General features: G+C 41.2%; 1 protein-coding gene across 5 annotated transcripts in view; it reads right to left on the reverse strand.

The window, feature by feature from the left end:
• Positions 1-21,177, reverse strand: part of LRRK1 (leucine rich repeat kinase 1) — a 133,662-nt gene that overhangs the window by 18,902 nt on the left and 93,583 nt on the right. For all 5 annotated transcript variants that reach the window (XM_056571789.1, XM_056571785.1, XM_056571787.1 and 2 more), the window contains 6 exons: positions 16,723-16,969; positions 15,968-16,134; positions 14,610-14,807; positions 13,458-13,738; positions 6,504-6,698; positions 766-917 (listed from right to left, as the gene is read on the reverse strand). In XM_056571789.1, the coding sequence (XP_056427764.1) occupies positions 766-917; positions 6,504-6,698; positions 13,458-13,738; positions 14,610-14,807; positions 15,968-16,134; positions 16,723-16,969 (1,240 nt within the window). The remainder of the gene's footprint in view (positions 1-765; positions 918-6,503; positions 6,699-13,457; positions 13,739-14,609; positions 14,808-15,967; positions 16,135-16,722; positions 16,970-21,177) is intronic.

A 21,177-nucleotide genomic window follows, 5' to 3' on the forward strand; every position in this document is an offset into this window, starting at 1 on the left:
TGGGGGCACCCTGCATGGGAAACACTTGTCTATGTAGAGGACAGGAGCTTCTTCAGGGTCCTGTACAGTAAGCGCAATGTCCTAAAAAAGTAACATGGAGTCACCCTCACCTGGTGTCCAAAGGAGCAGGTAACCCTGGTACAGGTAAAGTGTACAGAACATGTAATACGTCCCTGTACTGTAGGGGGCGCTACCAGACACCAGTCAGTGCATACGCTTCAGCAATACAGGTGTTTTACCAGTAAATTGCCCATCCTGATTGGTCAGTTCTTCCGGCCACTGACATGTTTCGCAGATCTGGACTGTCTGTACATTGTATGTTGAGTCTGGTTTCAACTTACAAAGGTCCAGAAAAGACCATTGTATGTTGAAACTATTGTATGTTGAGGCCATTGTAAGTTGAGGGATCACTGTATAATGCTTTATATTCTTTTTGCGTTCCCCTTTTTTTTTTATCTCTGCATGCTGTCAGTAAATAGGAACATTCTTCATTACATTCCAAGCATTAAATCCCTTACAGACCTAATGGTTTTTACAGCTAAATTTGCTACAACTGCCTTTAGTCTGTGTGATCTCTACTTATACTATAAAGTAGTGTTTACCAACTGGTGTGTCTCCAGCTGTTGCAAAAGTACAACCCCCAGCATGCCGAGAGATGCATTTGACTGAACAGAGTTGCAGTCTAGTCCTGGTGTGTCTCCAGCTGTTGCAAAAGTACAACCCCCAGCATGCCCAGAGATGCATTTGACTGAACAGAGTATGTACCTGTCTTGTCCACTTCCTGCCCACAACACAATGGTATTGTCCTGCTCTCTTGACGCACAGAAAGTCTCTTGCATTCCACACATGATATGATACTTGAAAACGGAGAAACTCGGATCATTCATACGTCTGACCACTGAAGCGGCTAGAGGGCGCTAGGAAAAAAAAAAAAAGGATTGGTTTATATTTAATTGCAACAATAAAAATAGTTTAAATTTAAGATAATGCATTAAGCCATACATAATAAAAAATTAAAAGTATCAACTTAGCTTTAAATGTGGTACATAAAAGCCACAATCTAAAGAAATATGTTATTAAGCAGTACTACACATGCTATGTCAAACTGTTGTTTTATGGTTCACATATGACAGTTTACCTTCCTTGCTGCCATCAGGCAATAGATTGTAAATATTTTATCGTTCTTGTAAAATTCACCTGAAATTCCGTTAAGCATACCGATCATTTCAGATAACTCTTCAGGATGTGTCATGTGTGTTCATAAGAAGTAGAACTATTTTGTTTACCCCTGCGCTGACTCCACATCACAGTGTAAGCTCAGCTCCAGGGTGGGTACAAGCTAGCTGCTAAGATCTTTTCCATACACATGGCTCCCACTATTTCCCATTAGTATGCACACGGGCACTTCCTTTTCCCTACTTCACTGGCTAATCACAGCACATACTTCTTACTGCTATGCTACAACATAGTGCAGATGGGAATGCACTGGACTGAACAGGCTGACAAGGTGCTGTTTGTTTACACAGTACAGTGCTATAGATGGCAACGAAGAGAAGGGGTTTACTGAAGCACTGGCTATAAAAAGGTGCTATGTGAGCAGAAAGGAAAACAAACAGCAGCAGCACAGCAAAGAAGGGGTTACACTAAACTGCTTCTGGTGATGATATCAAGCCTGCAGACTAAAGGAAAGGGGAGATTACACTGCAGCATTGTGGACTTACAGGAGTGAATACATTGGTATTTACAGTGGGGATCAAAAGTTTGGGCACCCCAGGTAAAAATTTGTATTAATGTGCATAAAGAAGCCAAGGAAAGATGGAAAAATCTCCAAAAGGCTTTAAATTACAGATTAGATATTCTTATAATATGTCAACAAAAGTTAGATTTTATTTCCATCATTTACACTTTCATAATAACAGAAAACAAAAAAATTGCGTCTCCAAAAGTTTGAGCACCCTGCAGAGTTAATATCTTGTACTGCTCCCTTTGGCAAGTATCACAGCTTGTAAACACTTTTTGCAGCCAGTCAAGAGTCTTTCAATTCTTGTTTGAGGTATCTTTGCCCATTCTTCCTTACAAAAGTCTTTCAGTTCTTTGAGATTTCTGGGCTGTCTGTCACGCACTGCTCTTTTAAGGTCTATCCATAGATTTTCAATTATGTTGAGGTCAGGAGATTGTGAAGGCCATGGCAAAACCTTCAGTTGACGCCTCTTTATGTAATCCCACGTGGATTTCGAGGTGTGTTTAGGATCATTATCCATTTGTAGAAGCAATCCTCTCTTTAACTTCAGCTTTTTCACAGATGGCATCAAGTTAGCATCCAGAATTTGCTGAAATTTTATTGAATCCATTTTTCCTTCTGCTCGTGAGATGTTCCCTGTGCCACTGGCTGCAATACAACCACAAAGCATGATTGATCCACCCCCATGCTTAACAGTTGGACAGAGGTTCTTCGAATTAAATTCTGTTCCCCTTCTTCTCCAAACGTACCTGTGCTCATTCTGGCCAAAAAGTTTAATTTTAACCTCATCAGTCCACAGAACTTGTTTCCAAAATGCATCAGGCTTGTCTATATGCTCATTTGCAAAGTTCAAACACTAATTTTTGTGGTGAGGACGTAGAAGAGGTTTTCTTCTGATGACTCTTTCATGAAGACCATATTTGTACAAGTATCTCTTTATGGTGGAATAGTGTACCACAACTCCAGTGTCTGCCAGATGTTTCTGGAGGGATTGTGCAGTCAAACATGGATTTTGAATTGTTTTTCTCACAATCCTGTGAGCTGTTCTGTCTGATATTTTTCTTGGTCTTCCAGATCTTGCTTTAACTTACACTGTTCCTGACGACTGCCATTTCTTAATTACATTCCGAACAGAGGATATTGACATCTGAAAACGTTTTGCTAGTTTCCCACAGCCTTCTCCAGCTTTGTGAGCGTCAACTATTCTCAGTTTCAGATTTCTAGACAACTGCGTAGAAGAACCCATCGTGCTGATTGTTGGGGCAAGGTCAGATTAGTCTGGGCATTTAACCCCTTAAGGACGCAGGGTTTTTCAGTTTTTGCATTTAAATTTTTCCTCCTTACCTTTTAAAAATCATAACCCTTTAAATTTTCCACCTAAAAATCCATATTATGGCTTATTATTTGCGTCACCAATTCTACTTTGAAGTGACAGTCATTTTACCCAAAAATCCACAGCGAAACGGTAAAAAAAAATCATTGTGAGACAAAATCGAAGAAAAAACGCCATTTTGTAACTTTTGGGGGCTTCTGTTTCTACGCAGTGCATATTTCGGTAAAAATGACACCTTATCATTATTCTGTAGGTCCATATGGTTAAAATGGTACCCTACCTATATAGGTTTAATTTTGTTGTACTTCTGGTAAAAAATCATAACTACATGCAGGAAAATGTATACGTTTAAAAATGTCCTCTTCTGACCCCTATAACTTCTATATTTTTCCACGTACAGGGCGGTAATAGGGCTAATTTTTTGCGCCGTGATCTGAAGTTTTTATCGGTACCATTTTTGTTTTGATCTGACTTTTTGATCACTTTTTATTCATTTTTTAATGGTATAAAAAGTGACCAAAAATAAGCTTTTTTGGACTTTGGAATTTATTTCCGTGTACGCCAATGACAATATATTTTTATAGTTCGGACATTTACACACGCGGCGATACCACATATGTTTATTTTTATTTACACTGATTTTTTTTATGGGAAAAGGGGGGTGATTCTAACTTTTATTAGGGAAGGGGTTAAATGATTTTTATTAAAATTTTTTTTTTTTTGCAGTGTTATAGGTCCCATAGGGACCTATAACACTGCACACACTGATCTCTCATGCTGATCACTGGTGTGTATTAACACGCCTGTGATCAGTGTTATCGGCGCTTGACTGCTTCTGGCTGGATCTCAGGCACAAAGCAGTCATTCGCCGATCGGACACCGAGGAGGCAGGTAAGGGCGCTCCCGGTGTCCTGTAAGCTGTTTGGGACGCCGCGATTTCACCGCGGTGGTCCCGAACAGCTCGACTGAGCACCCTTCAGACGCGGTGGTCAGCTTTGATCGCTGCATCTGAAGGGCTAGTTCAGGGCATCACCGCGATCGGTGATGTCCTGTATTAGCCGCGGGTCCCGGTCGTTGACAGCGTCCGGGACTGACCCGCGTCTGAAGGGTTAATACAGGGCATTACCGTGATCGGTGATGTCCTGTATTAGCCGGGGGTCCTGGCCATTGTTACGGGACTGACTCGATATGACCCTGCGGCAAGACCCTGCGGCATATCGCGGGAGCCGGCAGAGGACGTAAATATACGTCCTTTGTCGTTAAGGGGTTAAAACCTTTGAGATTGACATCACCTGGTCTTCCCAGATGATGATTGAGAACAATCCATGACACTGGCAGGTCTCAGCTTTCCAAAGAGGGCAGTGCATGCTATAAATTCTGCAGGGTGCCCAAACTTTTGCAGACTTTTTTTTTTTTGTTTTCTGTTATTTTGAAAGTGTAAATGATGGAAATAAAATCTAACTTTTGTTGACATATATTAAGAATGTCTAATCTGTAATTTGATGCCTTTTGGAGATTTTTCCATCTTTCCTTGGCTTCTTTATGCACATTAATAACATTTTGTTACCTGGGGTGCCCAAACTTTTGATCCCCACTGTATATACGCCACAGCTGACCTTAGTTTTATCTGGGTGGTGAAGGTTGAGGAGAAATTTACCTTTTAGAAACAGTGTGGATCACCTTCAGCAGGCAGACAGGCTCAGTATGCAGTTACACAGCCCAAGCTTTCCTACCTCTCTCTCCTGCACTCATCACATGCTAAGCCCCACCCCCACTTCCTATGTACTGTATTCCTCTGTTACTATAGGCAAATTTCCCCTTACTGTCAGTGGACAATAGATAGCAAGGAAGGAGGACACCTAGTGGCCAAGATTTTAGAGCTCTTATTCTAGGTTAAAGAGTCATTTTTGGTAAATTATATGATTTACAAATATGTTAAGGATTACAAAGGATATTACATGGCGGGAAGTTGTTTGAAATGACAGTGGTCATTTAAATTTTTTTTTTATTACATCATTGTGCCTTTCATATATTTTCACACTCAAACAAGTTCAATGAGCTGATTATTAATCTTTTAGTCTGAAGTACTACAATGTTCCATTGTATGTTTGGAGACAAAAGCAAGAAAGTATTTCCATTCATCTTCAGTTCCCTCATGTGAACCCATGTAATCATTTAATATGTCTATGTGTGGGAATGGTGGGCTAATCTCCAGCAGATGGTGACAACAAAAAAGTGCAACAGTAAGTCAATATTGGGATCCTAGCAGCTGTGCTATGAGGACATTACACATGACAATCCTTTCTAGGCTCATTACACCAGAATTAGGAAAATAAGATTTACAATATTGCTGCTGTACAAACAACATGCCTTGGGGAAGATGGACGGACACTAAGCCCAGTACCAGTTCCTTTTTACTCACAAGATGAGGACACATTTTACAATACAAATGGGCACATTTTTACGGACACAGACTATAATTTGGCCCAGAATATGGTTTTAAAGGAATTTTAAACTGCAGCAAATATAACAGTGATTACATTCAATATTAATAAACCCCTCCAGCTGCCTAGCATAGAAATATAACTGGAGGTTGGGCATTGCTCATCCCCCATCCTCCAATTGTGCTGTAAAAGTTAGATACTTTAATCTCTGCCCCAAATAAATTTATTAAAAACCTGATGAATTTTTTTAAAACCAGAAATCTGGTATCCATGTTGGGGTAGCATTGATGACAAAAAGGACTTGGGGGAGTATGTTCATCTTTATAAGGGATAATCGATCGGCTATAGAGAAGGGCAACCTCGCCCAGATATCTAATCTCTTATTTAAACTGTTGACTAGTGGCTTCAAGTTAAGGTCCACAAAATCACCTTGGTTTCCTGAAACTTTTATTCCCAAGTAAGCCATCGGGTTCTCCCTGGTTATCTGCTGCATATTGCCATCAAAAAAAGGTTCACCTGGATGGATCAGAAGACAAACACGAGGATTTACCCCAATTTATCCTTAATCCTGCAAGACGACCAAACCTCTAAAAATTTTTAATAATCTCTGGGATCCCCTTTTGGGGGTTCCTGACAAACAGCATTGTAGCGTCTGCGTATAGTGAGATTTTATCGGATTCGGCCCATACTCTGAATCCGTCAATCTCCGGGTTGCCCCTTATCGCTCCATATACAGAGTGTATAGTAGCGGCAACAAGGGGCAACCCTGTCTGGTGCCTCTTGTTAATTCAAAGTCCCTGGTCAGTTCTCCTTGAAATCTGACTCTAGCTCTAGGATGCTGATAAAAAATATGTAGAATGGATTAAATTGCTCGAAACCAAAGCTCTCCAAGACTTTCCATAAATATCATCCGGTTAACTGGTCACTATGAGTTTTAGTATATGCGGTATGTAAAGGGAAAAAAAAAGTGTAATACAGGATTTACCTTTTCTGGTTTTGTGTCCCAACACTCCATCATCAGCTCCTGCAGCCTGGAGAACTGCACTTCCTCTGGACGCCCCAAAACAGGCCGGATGCCTTTGGACAACTTTTTGGAGATTTGTAGCTGATGCTGACCTAAAGATGGTCGCTGACCAGAAAGCAGCTCATAGAGAACCATCCCATAGGAGAACATGTCCACCTTAACAGAAGAATATTAGTGAAACGAAAAAAAAAACAACTCCTCCAAACCTAAAATATTCATCAATTCACAACTCATTATCATTGGTTTGTCTGAATCAAAAGCCCCAGCTCAGAAAGACATAACTTCTAACCATCTTATGGCACATTATTTGCTTCCAGAAACGTGAGATACTTAACTACTACCATAACAACTGGTATGCACAAGACCAGTTGGATCTGTAGCATTCTATCACATATCAGGAAAACATTGTACAACTTGTAAGATGGAGACCTAATCTGGTCATGCGCAGTTGGTTGTGACTTTTATTAACCGGTCTGTCCCATGGTATTTACCTATTTACTTTTAAGTTAGATATGAATGGTGGATTCAGACATAGCAGAACGCAATAATTAGAATAAGAGTTGGGGCTGTTGGACATGCAAATGTAAATAAAGCTTCATTTTGCTTATACAGTACTCTTTTTATGATGAAGTAATAGTAACGTTATTTTTTTGCAACTACCGTATTTTTCGCTGTATAAGACGCACTTTTTCTTCCCCAAAACTGGGGGGAAAAAGTCGGTGCATCTTATACGGCGAATACACCCCTATCGCGGCGGTCCCTGTGGCCATCAACGGCCGGGACCCACGGCTAATACAGGACATCACCGATCGCGGTGATGCCCTGTATTAACCCTTCAGACGCGGCGATCAAAGCTGACCGCCACGTCTGAAGGGAAAGTGACACTAACCCGGCTGTTCAGTTGGGCTGTTCGAGACCACCGTGATTTCACTGCGGCGGTCCCGAACAGCCTGACTGAATAGCCGGGTTAGTGCTTACAGGACACTGGGGGGGACCTTACCTGCCTCCTCGGTGTCTTCTCTGTTCAGGGATCCCCTGTATGGCCGGCGCTCTCCTTCCTCGTCATCACGTCGTCGCGTACGTGCGTCGGCGTGCGTAACGACGTGATGGCGGCGACGGAGAGCGAGGATACCCGGCCGGCAGCAGAGACGTTCCGGAGCGACAGTGACACGGCGACAGCGAAGAAGCGACATCCAGGGCAGCGGTGATGGGTCCGGAGCCGCGGGGACACGTGAGTATTACCTCCTATGCAGTGGTCTTCAATCTGCGGACCTCCAGATGTTGCAAAACTACAACTCCCAGCATGCCCGGACAGCCGTTGGCTGTCCGGGCATGCTGGGAGTTGTAGTTTTGCAACATCTGGAGGTCCGCAGGTTGAAGACCACTATTGGGTTCAAAATCTTAATTTTTTTAGATTTTGCACCTATAAATTGGGTGCGTCTTATACGCCGGTGCGTCCTATAGGGCGAAAAATATGGTATTCCCAATCTATAGTTTTTGTTTTGTTTTACTGCTTTAAATAATTTTAATAGTATGAAAAGTGCTTTGCATTGCCCTGTTCTGACCCCTATAACCTTTTTATTTTGTTCATCTATGGAGCTGTATCAGGGTTCTTGCACCCTGATGTGTAGTTTTTACTGGTAATATTTTGTGGTAGCTGGGACCTTTTGATCGCTTTTTATTCTGTTTATGTGGCTCACTTTAGGGATCTATTATATTTAATTTTAATAGTTTGGATATTGACACTAGAGATGAGCGAACTTACAGTAAATTCGATTCGTCACAAACTTCTCGGCTCGGCAGTTGATGAATTTAGTCTGCATAAATGAGTTCAGCTTTCAGGTGCTCCGGTGGGCTGGAAAAGGTTGATACCGTCCTAGAAGACTCTTTCCTAGGACTGTATCCACCTTTTCCAGACCACCAGAGCACCTGAAAGCTGAACTAATTTATGCAGGATAAGTCATCAACTGCCGAGCCGAGAAGTTCGTGACGCTCTGGTATGTCCTTCATATAAGGATACATTGGCTAATGTCTCAATTTTAACATCAGTTTTGAGGGTCAGTTAATGTCATTGTTTACATCTACCACAGCAGTGAACCTATATTGTGGTCAACAGATGCAGGACCTCCACCCCAGCTTAAAGTGCACAACTGCACTTGGGGTTGAGGATCATCTGCCATCTTAGACCTCATCTGTGAATTTGTTTAATGTGTAAATTTCATGCATCCACATGTTTATCAGGTGTAGGATGCCTATTGTGGTACTTGTGACCATTTGCAGGCATCCTCCATTGTATGCATATCATGCTGGGGATCGGCCATAGCAATGGATCACAGGTGCAGGACCTCCACCCCAGCGTAGAGTGCACAACTGCACTTGGGGTTGAGTATCTCTTGCCATTGCAGACCACGCAATTGTAAGCTGTTTTATGAGAAGTTCGTGACGAATCAAATTTACTGTAAGTTCGCTCATCTCCAATTAACACATAAGCCATACCAAATTTTTTGGAGTTTAGTCTTTTTTTTTTTATATGAAAAAACAATATATTTACACTTTTTTAGTCCCCCTTTGGACAATTATTATATTGCTTATACAGTTAAATGCAATGTATATGTATTGTACTGAACTGTGAAACAGACCATAAAAGCTGATCTGACATGATATTCATGGAGGCATTCAGAAGGCCAACTCTTAAATGCAGCGGACACTTTTCACTGTGGCGTTTAGGGGGTTAAAATGAACATGATCAGAGTAATCTCTGATGCTAGTCACCAACTGTGATAGTCTCCTACTGATAGCAACTAGCATTCACCATATATAAAATAAGCTCAGCTTCTGAGCATGCTTTATACTACCCACAAGCATACATCTGACGTTTATACAGGTTTTAAAAATAAATTAAGAAAAAAAAAATGATATATATATTTTTTTTTTCTCCAAAAAGAGAACATCATTAGCTGCGTATAAATATTCATATAGTGCCAGATAGTGTATACACTATCTGACACTATATGTATATTTATACACAGCTATTGATGTTTATATGTATGATCATGCACATTTCTTGCACTTTATATGAATTTATATTTGATTGACACTTGAACTGTTTTGTGATTGGTAATTGTTCACATGAGTATATATTACCCTTTAATGTGTGTATCTGATAAGCTTGAAAAAGGATCCTGTGTGATCTGAAACGTTGCTGCTTGACATGAAGTGAATACATTTTCACCTTGGATTTATATGGAGTGCTGCACCTTCTTTTTGGGAAATAGCTGTGAGGACCCTGATCAGGTTGCTTTGGAGATGGCACCCAATGTTTTGGAATGAGCTGAGTAGTGGTGTTGTAGTTTTGAAACCTCTGGAGGTCCGCAGGTTGAAGACCACTGCGGCCTTCATCATCATCCAGCCCCCCACCCCTTTTGTTTTGCACTCACCTCCCCTCGGCCCGAAGTTAGGGTGAGCTGGTCCGGGCCATCTATGCTGCAAGGACCGTCCGGTGGGGAGGATTAGTCGTTGTGGGCTGTCCATTTTCACCGGGGGGCCTCTTCTCCAGTCTTCGGGCCCGGCCCCGAAGTAGTGACGTTGCCTTGACGACGATGCACAGGGACGATCATGCGCAACGTCCCTGTGCGTTGTCGTCAAGGCAACGTCACTAGTCCGGGCCCAAAGCGTGGAGAAGAGGCCGCCCCGGTGAAAATGGACAGCACGCAACGACTAACCCTCCCCACCGGATGGTCCCTGCAGCATAGATGGCCCGGATCAGCTCACCCTTCCTTCCCACCAAGGGGAGGTGAGTACAAAACAAAAGGGGGGGGGGGGGATGTAGCTGGGAGTTGTAGTTTTGCAACATCTGGAGGTCCGCAGGTTGAAGACCACTGATGAAGGGATTGACAGGCGGTGATGATGAAGGGGGGGATGATGACAAGGGTCTGGATGATTACATGGGGGGATGATGTATTTCCCACCCTAGGCTTATAGTCAAGTCAATAACTAACTTTTCCTGTTTTTTGGGGGTAAAATTAGGGGCCTCGGCTTATATTCGGGTTGGCTTATACTCGAGTATATATGGTATATAAAATCAGGTGTTTCTGTATAGACTTCTGTATAAAAAAATAAAAAATAAATAAACACCTAAAAATGCATGTCAAAATGCCTGTATTATTAAAATAGAAATCACAAAAAGGAAAAGCTTGCTTAAAAAAAAAAAAAACACGGTGTTAATACAAGCCAAAAAATAAAAAAGGCCAAAAGAATCTTCATTTGAAGAACCTTCCTTATAGATACAAAACAGCTACTGTTTAATGGTCAAGGCTCCATAAGATGAGCAGGTCCAAAATGTCATTATGTATTACAGATCTACAAAAGAAAATAGCTGACACTGGAATTTCCTCATTTCAAACATTCCAGAATGCTATTTAATTGAAAGTTATTGGAATGTTTGCTAAACTAAGAGAAAGGGAAGTCTGAGAGTAATAAACTGGGGAAGGAGCCTCTAATGAGACCATTCGGGATGGAAAATGTCAGAGTATTCACTGAACTATAACTTCACTAAACAAAAGTCATCTGTAATCTAAATGTTACTAAACCTTTATTCCCAACACTGCTAGAAAAAGGTTTCCTTATGCCATTAATGCCAAAGCACTGCAGAATTAAAATTGTTCTAATATACTTTATGGGAGAAATTTATCATTGGTTTTACCCTTCTTTTTGGTGTTAGAAGAAAAAAAATCGATGGCATGGCTAGCTTTTTTGTAGTGGTCGGTGATTTGCAATTATTGCGCACACCAGTCCTGCTTTAAGTTGAGAAGTGGATACAACTTATTAAAGTCTGTAAAAGTTCTAGTAGTTAGTTATGGTAGCTGGTAGGCACTTTACCAATTCTTTGATAAAAACAGTAAATTTCAGTGTCCCTGTTATTTAAAGGGGTATTCCAGGAATAAAAAAAACAGGCTTTTTTCTTTCAAAGACCTATACATATCTGTCTCCGGTTGGGGTGTGGTTCTGCAGCTCAGTTCCATTGAAGTGAATGGAGCCAAGTTGTAATACCACACCCAAAGTGGAGACAAGGAGGGCGCTGTCTTTGAAAGAAAAAAGGCCTGTTTTTTTTTTTAAATCCTGGTATACCCCTTTAAGAAGAAAGCCAGAAGGTCCTAATTAAACCTTCACCGATCATTCCAAAAAGCATGGAGCAATGTGCACTTAGGTTTTAGAATGAAACCATCTAGTGAAGCTGGATGGAAATCGCTGTATACTAGGGAGGGAAGCGTGATACCGCATGCTTCTCCCTGCTTGTTCTAATGATCAAAACTTTTGACATTTCTCTGTGACATGTCAAAAGCCTTTTTTTCTTAAATGACAAGGACACTTTAAATGTTAATATTATTAGTAATGTGTGTGTATTTTTTATAGGATGTGGTATACACATTTAACCCCTTAAAGGGGTTAAGGCCCTAATACATTTTATTCCCTATCCAAAGGATAGGGGATAAGATGTATGATCGCAGGGATCCCGCCGTTGGGGAGCCCCGCAACCTGTCATTCATCACCCACCTTTGCGAGCTCTCCGCAGCCGGGGCCGGAATATCGTGACGCCACGACTCCACCCCCCCGTGTGACGCGAGACCCCACCCCCTCGATGCAAGTCTATGCAAGTCTTTAAAAACACCCCTTTAATGACTCAGTTTTCCAGTTTTTGCACTTTCGTTTTTTTTTTCGTTTAGCACCTACAGACTCATATGATGTTTTTTTTTTATGTGCCACCAATTCTACTTTGTAATGAGATCAGTTATTTTACCCAAAAATCGACGGCAAAACCCCCTCAAAAAAAAATAATTGTGCGGCAAAATTGAATTCCCCCCCCCCCTGTAACTTTTTGGGGGGCTTCCATTTATACGCAGTACATTTATCAGTAAAAATGACACCTTCTCTTTATTCTGTAGGTTCATACGTTTAAAGGGAAACCCTACTTTTATAGGTTTGATTTTGTCGTACTTCTGGAAAAAATCATAACTACATGCACGGAAATTAATACGTTAAAAATGTCATCTTCTGACCCCTATAACTTTTTTTATTTTTCTGCATACGTGGATGTATGAGGGCTCATTTTTGCGCTGTGATCTGAGGTTTTTATCAGTACCATTTTTGTTTTGATCTGACTTTTGATTGCTTTTTATTCATTAATTTATGGTATTAAAAAGTGACCAAAAATACAGAATTTTGGACTTTTGATTAATGTTGGACGGTTTAATTAAGGATATATTTCTATAGTTTGGACATTTACGCACGCGGCGATATCACATATTTTTATATTTATTTACACAGTTTTTTTTGTGGAAAAAGGGGGGTGATTCAAACTTTTACTATGGAAGGGGTTAAATCATCTTTATTAACTTTTTTTTTTAAATGTTATAGGGACTATAACATGCATTACACTGACTGCCCACACTGATCAATGCTATGCCATAGCATTGATCAGTGTTTTCGGTGCTCGACTGCTCCTGCCTGGATCTCAGGCATGGAGCAGTCATTCGGCGATCGGACAAAGAGGAGGCAGGTAGGTACGCTCCTCGTGTCTGCACAGCTGATCATGACTCCGCGGGTTCACTGCACTAGTCCCGTTCAGCCAGACTGAGCTGCCGGGAATGCTTGTTTTTTTAACTTTAGACGTGGCGATCAACTCTGATCGCCACGTCTAAAGGGTGAATACCGGACATCACCGCGATCGGTGATGTCCGATATTAGCCACGGGTCATGGCTACTGTTAGCCGCCGGGACCGACCCGATATGACGCAGGGTCACTGCAGGACCCCGCGTTATATCGCGAGAGTGGGGCATACAGGTGCGCTCTGCGTCCTTAAGAGGTTGAATAACAACAAAAAAAGAGTCAATTATCCATAAAAAAGTATGACTAACCTTCTCATCATAGACAACCCGAGGACGGATTTCAGGTGCTTGGTATCCAGGTGTGCCCTCTACACCTAGGGCTCCTTCATGGAACGAAAAACGGGAGATACCATAGTCTGACAGTTTTATGTTCACAGTTTCTCGGACATCCAGGGACCAGACAAGAATGTTGTCAGATTTAAGGTCGCAGAAAATAACGTTCTTCCTGTGCAGGTATGAGAGGCCTGATGCAATCTGATAGGCCATTCTCTGTGTGAGCATGTGACCTAAAGGCATGAACGAGGGGGATCCTGTAACAAGTAACAAAATACATGAAAAATTGTCACATTCTGAGAAACCACTAGATACAGGTACAATACATTACACAAATTGACCCAGGAATGGAAAAATGTTATCTAGTCTCAATTTGTCTACACATTATAAGGCAGCAACTAATGACTAAACATCCTAATATGGCCATACCAATTACACACGTTCACCTTAGTAAAGCATACATGTGTTCTAAGCGGGAAGAGAGGCGAAAGCTACTGCAAGTCAGCTGATCCCATGTGTATAGGCAACAATACCTTAAAATCCTAATCATTTTACTATTGTCCAAAACGGAAAAAGAGATATCTGGTGAGTGTGTGTTGCAAACTAATGGAAACACATAACTTCATGTTACCCTGTATATAAGGGGCTCATTCACATAAGACCCATTTTGGTGGGATTGGCCAAAGATCTAAAGTGTAAGGGGGTTACGTGACTCTTTCCCAACTGCAAATATTGGGAGAAAGAAGGATCCCCTGCAGAAGATAAGCTGTGTACGGAAGTGACTTATTCCCCTCAGTCAACTGAAATAAGCAAGCCGAGTGTACATGTTTATAGATTAAAGGATTATTAATATAAAATTTAATGTGTGCGGCCACCTTAATAATCAATGTTATAAAAGTAGCATGCATGCTTACCATTTTAACCAATGGACAAGACCATAATGTCATACTGCAAAATTACAGATCGAGACTACATGATATGCCCTCCAATATGCAGTTATACCCTTCATATACCCTCCAAGATGCAGTTATAAAGTCAATGACTTAAGTGTAATCTTTCCAATACGATACCCTTCTTTGCATTATAGACATGTTCTAATTCCAATGAAGAAATAAAGCATTTGGTTACCTTGGCTGTTTTCAGTGAGGACAGTGTTCAGGCTGCCCAGTGGTGCCAGCTCCAGAGCAAAGCATAGTGGATGGATGCTGATGCCAATCAGGGACACGATGCAAGGGTGCTGCAGTGAGTGAAGCATGCTAGCTTCCTGACGAAATTCGGAGAAGTTTCTCATAGCGTCCATAGCCTGTAAGTGCTTGAACATTGTATCTGTGTAAGAAGATGGTAAAGAAGGTAAGCTGAATCCTGAGGACCAAATCAGTCCCTTCAAATTTGTAAAGAGTCACACACAGAGTTCCATGACAGATTGTCAAACAATTCTGGCCACAATCTTTAAGGGTATGTTCACACTATGGAATTGCAAGGCTAAATTCGAGAGGAATGTCCACAAGGAATTCAATGTCATTTCCACCTTGTCACAAAATCCTATTGACTTTATAGGGATTAGTGCTGCTGTGTGCATATAGCAAAAGTTCTGCTAAAGTTGAAGATTCTGGTGGAATCCGCCAGAGAGATACCATTTGTCGAAGGGATGGCGCTCATGTCACACATTACCGCAGACATAAGTGCTTATTCTGGATCATCTCTGCTCCATTTACCATGGAGCAGGAAGATTGTGGATCCACAGAGAAATTCGGCACCAACTTTTTTCTAGCTTAAAGGGGTTTTCCATGAATTTTTTATATTTGACTATTTTACAGGGGCTGTAAAGTTAGTGTAGTTCGTAATATAGTGTCTGTACCCGTGTGTGACGGTTTTCTCACAATTCTTCTGTGATTTTCACCCCAATATTTATTTTTAATTACATACAAAATGACTGTTGTCTCGGATATTTCCCAGGTTCCAATGTGGCCAAGACCTGCCAAGACTCACTAGTCAGCTGATGACAGGGAGCCTGTCTGCAATGGGTGGAGAGATCGCTTGGTGGGAGAGAGATCAATCTGCAACTAATGCAACAGCTGTAGGCACCCTGATTGAAAACCACAGGTCTTTTGAATGGATGCAGCTCATTTATGTTTCAATCGGTGGGGTGGCTGATGTGTGGGAGGGAGGAAAATGGAATTATGGCATTTGTAGTAAAAAAAAAAAGAAAACTAAAACAGGAAATACCAGTTCACAAAAAGCTAGCCACAGTGTTATGGTAATCTCACAACATAGCCATTTAGCCCCAAGACAAGCGCGGATCCTTCGTAAGCATGTCCATTACTGTCTGCCAGGTACGTACTAAAATCACCTTATTGTGGATAACCCCTTTAATTTCCTCAGTGTGAACATACCCTAACAGGAAAATGAAGAGTGCAGATGTAGTAAACAATTATAAATGTTTATAAACATACATTGCACATTCTGAAAGAATGATTACTATGTACCTTTGATGACATCGGCGGAGGTGTGATACTTCTTAATCTGGAACATCTTTAATGCCACAGGCTTGTGTTTGTACACAGCTCTGTAAATAATGGTTCCACTTCCTCCTTGTCCCAGAACATTAGTGTTCTCTTCTGAATAGTCCAGGTCTTCGATATCAAGAAACAGCCTGAAGTAGCACACAGACAAAACAGTAAATAATGGATATGCAAACATTATACATTACCAATCACTCATATGGTACAAGGAGGCCGAAGGACGAAGGATAACCCAAAACGTACATTGGGGTGGCGTCTCTCCAGCGGTCCCTCTCTCATTTGCACCTGTATACTGTCTCTAAGCACTTTATAGTTGTTGAGGTATATCCTCTATGGGATTGTTCAATAGAATGAGCAGTAGTGCAACATATGAAAAGTGCTTAATACTGTAGTTTACATTGTGGACCTTCTGGAGTGACACCCTCTTTCCACCACAAGTTGGTTTTTCCCCTTTTATGATGTTTTTTTGTTTTTGTTTTTATAATGTAATGAATTATTAATAAAGTCATAATATTTTATCAATCTAGTACTCCATCCCATTCTTTTGTAGATATCAAGAAACAGCCTGAAGTAGCACACAGACAAATCAGTAAATAATGGATATGCAAACATTATACATTACCAATCACTCATATGGTACAAGGAGGAGGCATTGTGGCTTATAATGGCGTCATCCATTTAATGATACAAATAATACATTTAAGAACTTGCTGCTTTACCTGGAAGGAAAATCTGTCATAAAAATCTCAGGGACAAGTTCTTGCAAGGGAGCGGGGTCCTCGGGGTGATTGGGACATTGCAGATAGTCCTTGTCTACCGCAGTCAGTACGCAATCCTCCATGTTGAAGTAGTAAGGCTCTTTTCCATCTTGTTCCCCTTCCTGATGATGTGACAGAGCAGCACATGAGTTGCAAGGGACATACTGCTCCATCAAAAGGGTCCCATCACTTTCTGTAGCTGTCAGGGCTGTAAGGTACAAGGTGTAAGTACTTCAACTAAACCCGTTCTAACCCTTATTACCAAACTATTGTATAGTTCTAACCCTTATTAAAATGAATCTGGATAGGTTGGAGGTTTGGGCTGGGAAGTGGCAGATGAGGTTCAACACTGATAAATGTAAGGTAATGCACATGGAGAGGAAAAATCCGGGCTGGGATTATGTATTAAATGGGAGAACACTTGGGACGACTCACGTGGAAAAGGACTTAGGAGTCTTAGTTAACAGTAAATTTAGCTGTAGTGACCAGTGTCAGGCAGCTGCTGCCAAGGCAAATAAAATCATGGGGTGCATCAATAGGGGCATAGATGCCCGTGACAAGGAAATAATTCTACCGCTGTACAAATCACTAGTCAGACCACACATAGAATACTGTGTACAATACTGGGCACCAGTGTACAAGAAAGATATAGTGGAGCTGGAGAGGGTTCAAAGACGGGCAACCAGGGTAATACGGGGAATGGGAGGACTACAGTACCCAGAAAGATTATCAGAATTAGGGTTATTTAGTTTAGAAAATAGAAGGCTTAGGGGCGACCTAATAACTATGTATAAATATATCATGGGACCGTACAGAAATCTCTCCCATGATCTATTTATTACCAGGACTGTATCTATAACAAGGGGGCATCCTCTACATCTAGAGGAACGAAGGTTTCTACACCAGCACAGACGGGGGTTCTTTACTGTAAGAGCAGTGAGACTGTGAAATTATCTCCCAGAGGAGGTGGTCACGGTGAACTCTGTAAAAGAGTTCAAAAAGGGTCTGGATGCATTTTTGGAGAATAACAACATCGCTGGTTATGTATACTAGATTTACAGGGACAGAACATTGATCCAGGGATTTATTCCGGAAGGAATTTTTACCTCTAGTATGAGGGTTTTTTGCTTTCCTCTGGATCAACTCAACTCAATAGGGACTTATTATGGTTATAGGTTGAACTTGATGGACTCTGGTCTTTTTTCAACCTTATGAACTATGTTAAATCTAAGCAGCAAAAAGTTCATTTTGTCCTTCTTGTTTTGTCCCAATGTAGTTCTGCTTGTAGACGTACTATTATACAATGTGACAAGTGCACTCAGCTGGGTTGCAGCATTTTCATAACAATTGGTGCCAGAAAGTTAAACAGATTTGTAAATTACTTCTATTTAAAAATCTTAATCCTTCAAGCACTTATCAGCTGCTGTATGCTCCAGAGGAAGATGTCTAGTTCTTTTCAGTCTGACCACAGTGCTCTCTGCTGCCACCTCTGTCTGTGTAAGGAACTGTCAAGAGTACAAGCAAATTCCCATAGAACACCTCTCCTTCTCTGTATAGGTTCCTGACATGAACAGAGGTGGCGGCAGAGAGAACTTTGGTCTGACTGGAATGAACTACACAACTTCTTCTGGAGCATACAGCAGCTGATAAGTACTAGAAGGATTAAGATTTTTAAAAAGTAGTAATTTACACATCTGTTTATTTTTCTGGCACCAGTTGATTTGAAGTACCCCTTTAATTACCTTATAATAATTAGGCCTTTAATGTTATAAATGGTGCAAGACTTTATATTCTTACTATGGAACATCTGGCGAATGCTTTACATAATCACCCTGATATTAAAGAGGTAGAAACTAGGCAGGATCAACAACAAATTGCCCTTTAGGTGATTTGCTAATGTATATAACTTTGTACATACTTCTCTTCCAATTATACAGGTGCTTGAGCACTTTCGGCGCTGAGCAATTTTACAGTATATTTTGGTAAAACTGAGGGGCTTAATATCTTTCTACCTCCTCAGAATATGGGGAAGCTTAAGAGCAATTTTTCATTTAAATGGAATGAGTAAAGGATCACATATTTAAAGAGGAAGTCCAGGAAAAAACTTTTTTATATATATCAACTGGCTCCAGAAAGTTAAACTGATTTGTAAATTACTTCTATTAAAAAATCTTAATCCTTTCAGTACTTATGAGCTTCTGAAGTTAAGGTTGTTATTTTCTGTCTAAATCCTCTCTGATGACACCTGTCTCGGGAAACGCCCAGTTTAGAAGAGGTTTGCTATGGGGATTTGCTTCTAAACTGGGCATTTCCCGAGACAGGCGTCATCAGAGAGGATTTAGATATAAAAGAACAACCTTAACTTCAGAAGCTCATAAGTACTGAAAGGATTAAGATTTTTTTAATAGAAGTAATTTACAGATCTGTTTACCTTTCTGTAGCCAGTTGATATATAAAAAAAAGTTTTTCCCTTTAAATATCCAAATTCCTACTGTTTTAGTCACTATTCTTACTAAATTATCTTCCCCTACAAATAAAGATTTTCGATTTCCTACAGGTGTATGAGAATGGGTACGCATCATGGTTTGGACGGTTGAATGTGCTCAAGATGGTTACCCTCCCCAAATTATTGTGTGTATTGCAGAAAATCCCCTCTATATCCTGCAGAATGTCATCGGTATCAAGAGTCAAGGAGAAAAATTACAAAATATTTTCACGCTGGTATCGCTGTCCTATATCACGCATAAGAATGTCAAGAGAAGATCGGGCAGGTGCTGGCGATGTGGAAAGGATGAGGGGACCCTGGTTCATGCGTGGTGGGGATGACCAGAAGTGCAGTCTTTTGGGGAGAATTTTCAGAAATCAAAGTAGTTAACACTCCGCAGACAGCTTTGCTGTCACTCCTTCTGCATTCCCTGGATGCTTACAGAGGGGGTATTGAGAAGTCTTTTGGTTACTGCTAGATTGAGGATTCCCTCCATATGGCTGCCATGAGGTGTTTAGAAGGACATGGAGCGATTGGATACTATTTTCTAAATCACTAGCGTTCCTGGGGCTCCTGTAGGGGGTATCTCTGGGGGTGTGAGATATATTAATTACATTTTTTGTTTGTTTTGTTGTTGTTATGCTCCTTCATATGCATGTTCTGTATTCATCTAGTGAGGGGATTCTGGGTGAGAGGGGCATCCAGTGGTATTAGATGGTATAATTAATGCGTTGTGGATTGGGGAAGTAAATTAATAGGATCTGGCAGCTTTCTTCTAGAGATGTATCATTCTGCTGCGGCTATAGCGGTTATTTCTGGTAATAAGCCAGTGTTTTGCATGTTTTTATAACTTTTTTGAAAATTTTTTAAAATGAGATTTAAACCCATAAGGTCAGCAATAAATCTAGGACGCTCAATGTATGCACCAACTAAAATTATGCTTAATGCGTAATATTTCAACAATATGTCACTGTGATTGGTCACAAGTTTGTATTAGTGGGGGTTGCGGGTGCTGAGATTTCCACTGATTGCTAAAATGAAGGGGTAAAGGCGCTTGGCTGCACACGCTTTGCCCCTACATCTCCGCTCTCAGCAGCTCAAAAAGCTAAAGAGAGCCGCATATGTAAGTCTCATAGCCTTGCAGTGTAAATGCATATTCCATTTGCTTCAGCTTTCCAAAGTGAGTGAAGACTAAGGGACACAGAGTAAGCAACCTAATGCTTCTGTCCATTCATTCTAGCGAGTGGTGGGTGTCACAACACCTGGACCCCCACCAGTACAAACTTCAGACATGTCAGACAATTGAAATGATAGGTATTCTTTAATATCACCATTGGAACTGTGTAAACTTCATTTTGTGAGCCAATGTTGTGTATGCAACAGAAAAAGCTTCCCAGAGTGTCCTTTAAAGGAAATCTGTCATCAGAATCACCCGCACTAAACCTGTTACACAGGCTTGTAGTGCCGGTGATCCTGATTAAAATGCTTCTTACCTGGTTAAAAATGGTTCAGCTGTTCTTCAGATATCTTTATTTTTAGTTTTCTGTTATTCCCTGGCTTGGGACTCAGTGGGAGGTGTTATCATCTCGGACTCGGCTATACGTCACTCTAGCTGGGCGGAGCGGCCGCCCGGCTCATGAATATTCATAAACTTATCCTCGTAGTCTAACTCCTTTTTTTAGGTCTGGTAGGGAGGGCCGCGCATGCGCCGCGTTCCGTACACCCGGAAGCGGCGTTCTCTCCCCGGCTTTTCACTTATGCAGCCCGTCTTCTTACTTGTATTGGGCCGCAGCTCGAGTGAAGCCGGGGGGAGAATGCCGCTTCCGGGTGTACGGAACGCGGCGCATGCGCGGCCCTCCCTACCAGACGTTATTTTTTTGTAGTCTGCGACACTTTCCTAAACAGTTGGACACAGTAAAAAAAAAATTTAA

The sequence above is a fragment of the Hyla sarda genome, chromosome 4, assembly GCF_029499605.1.
Source record: "Hyla sarda isolate aHylSar1 chromosome 4, aHylSar1.hap1, whole genome shotgun sequence".
Taxonomy (NCBI): domain Eukaryota; kingdom Metazoa; phylum Chordata; class Amphibia; order Anura; family Hylidae; genus Hyla; species Hyla sarda.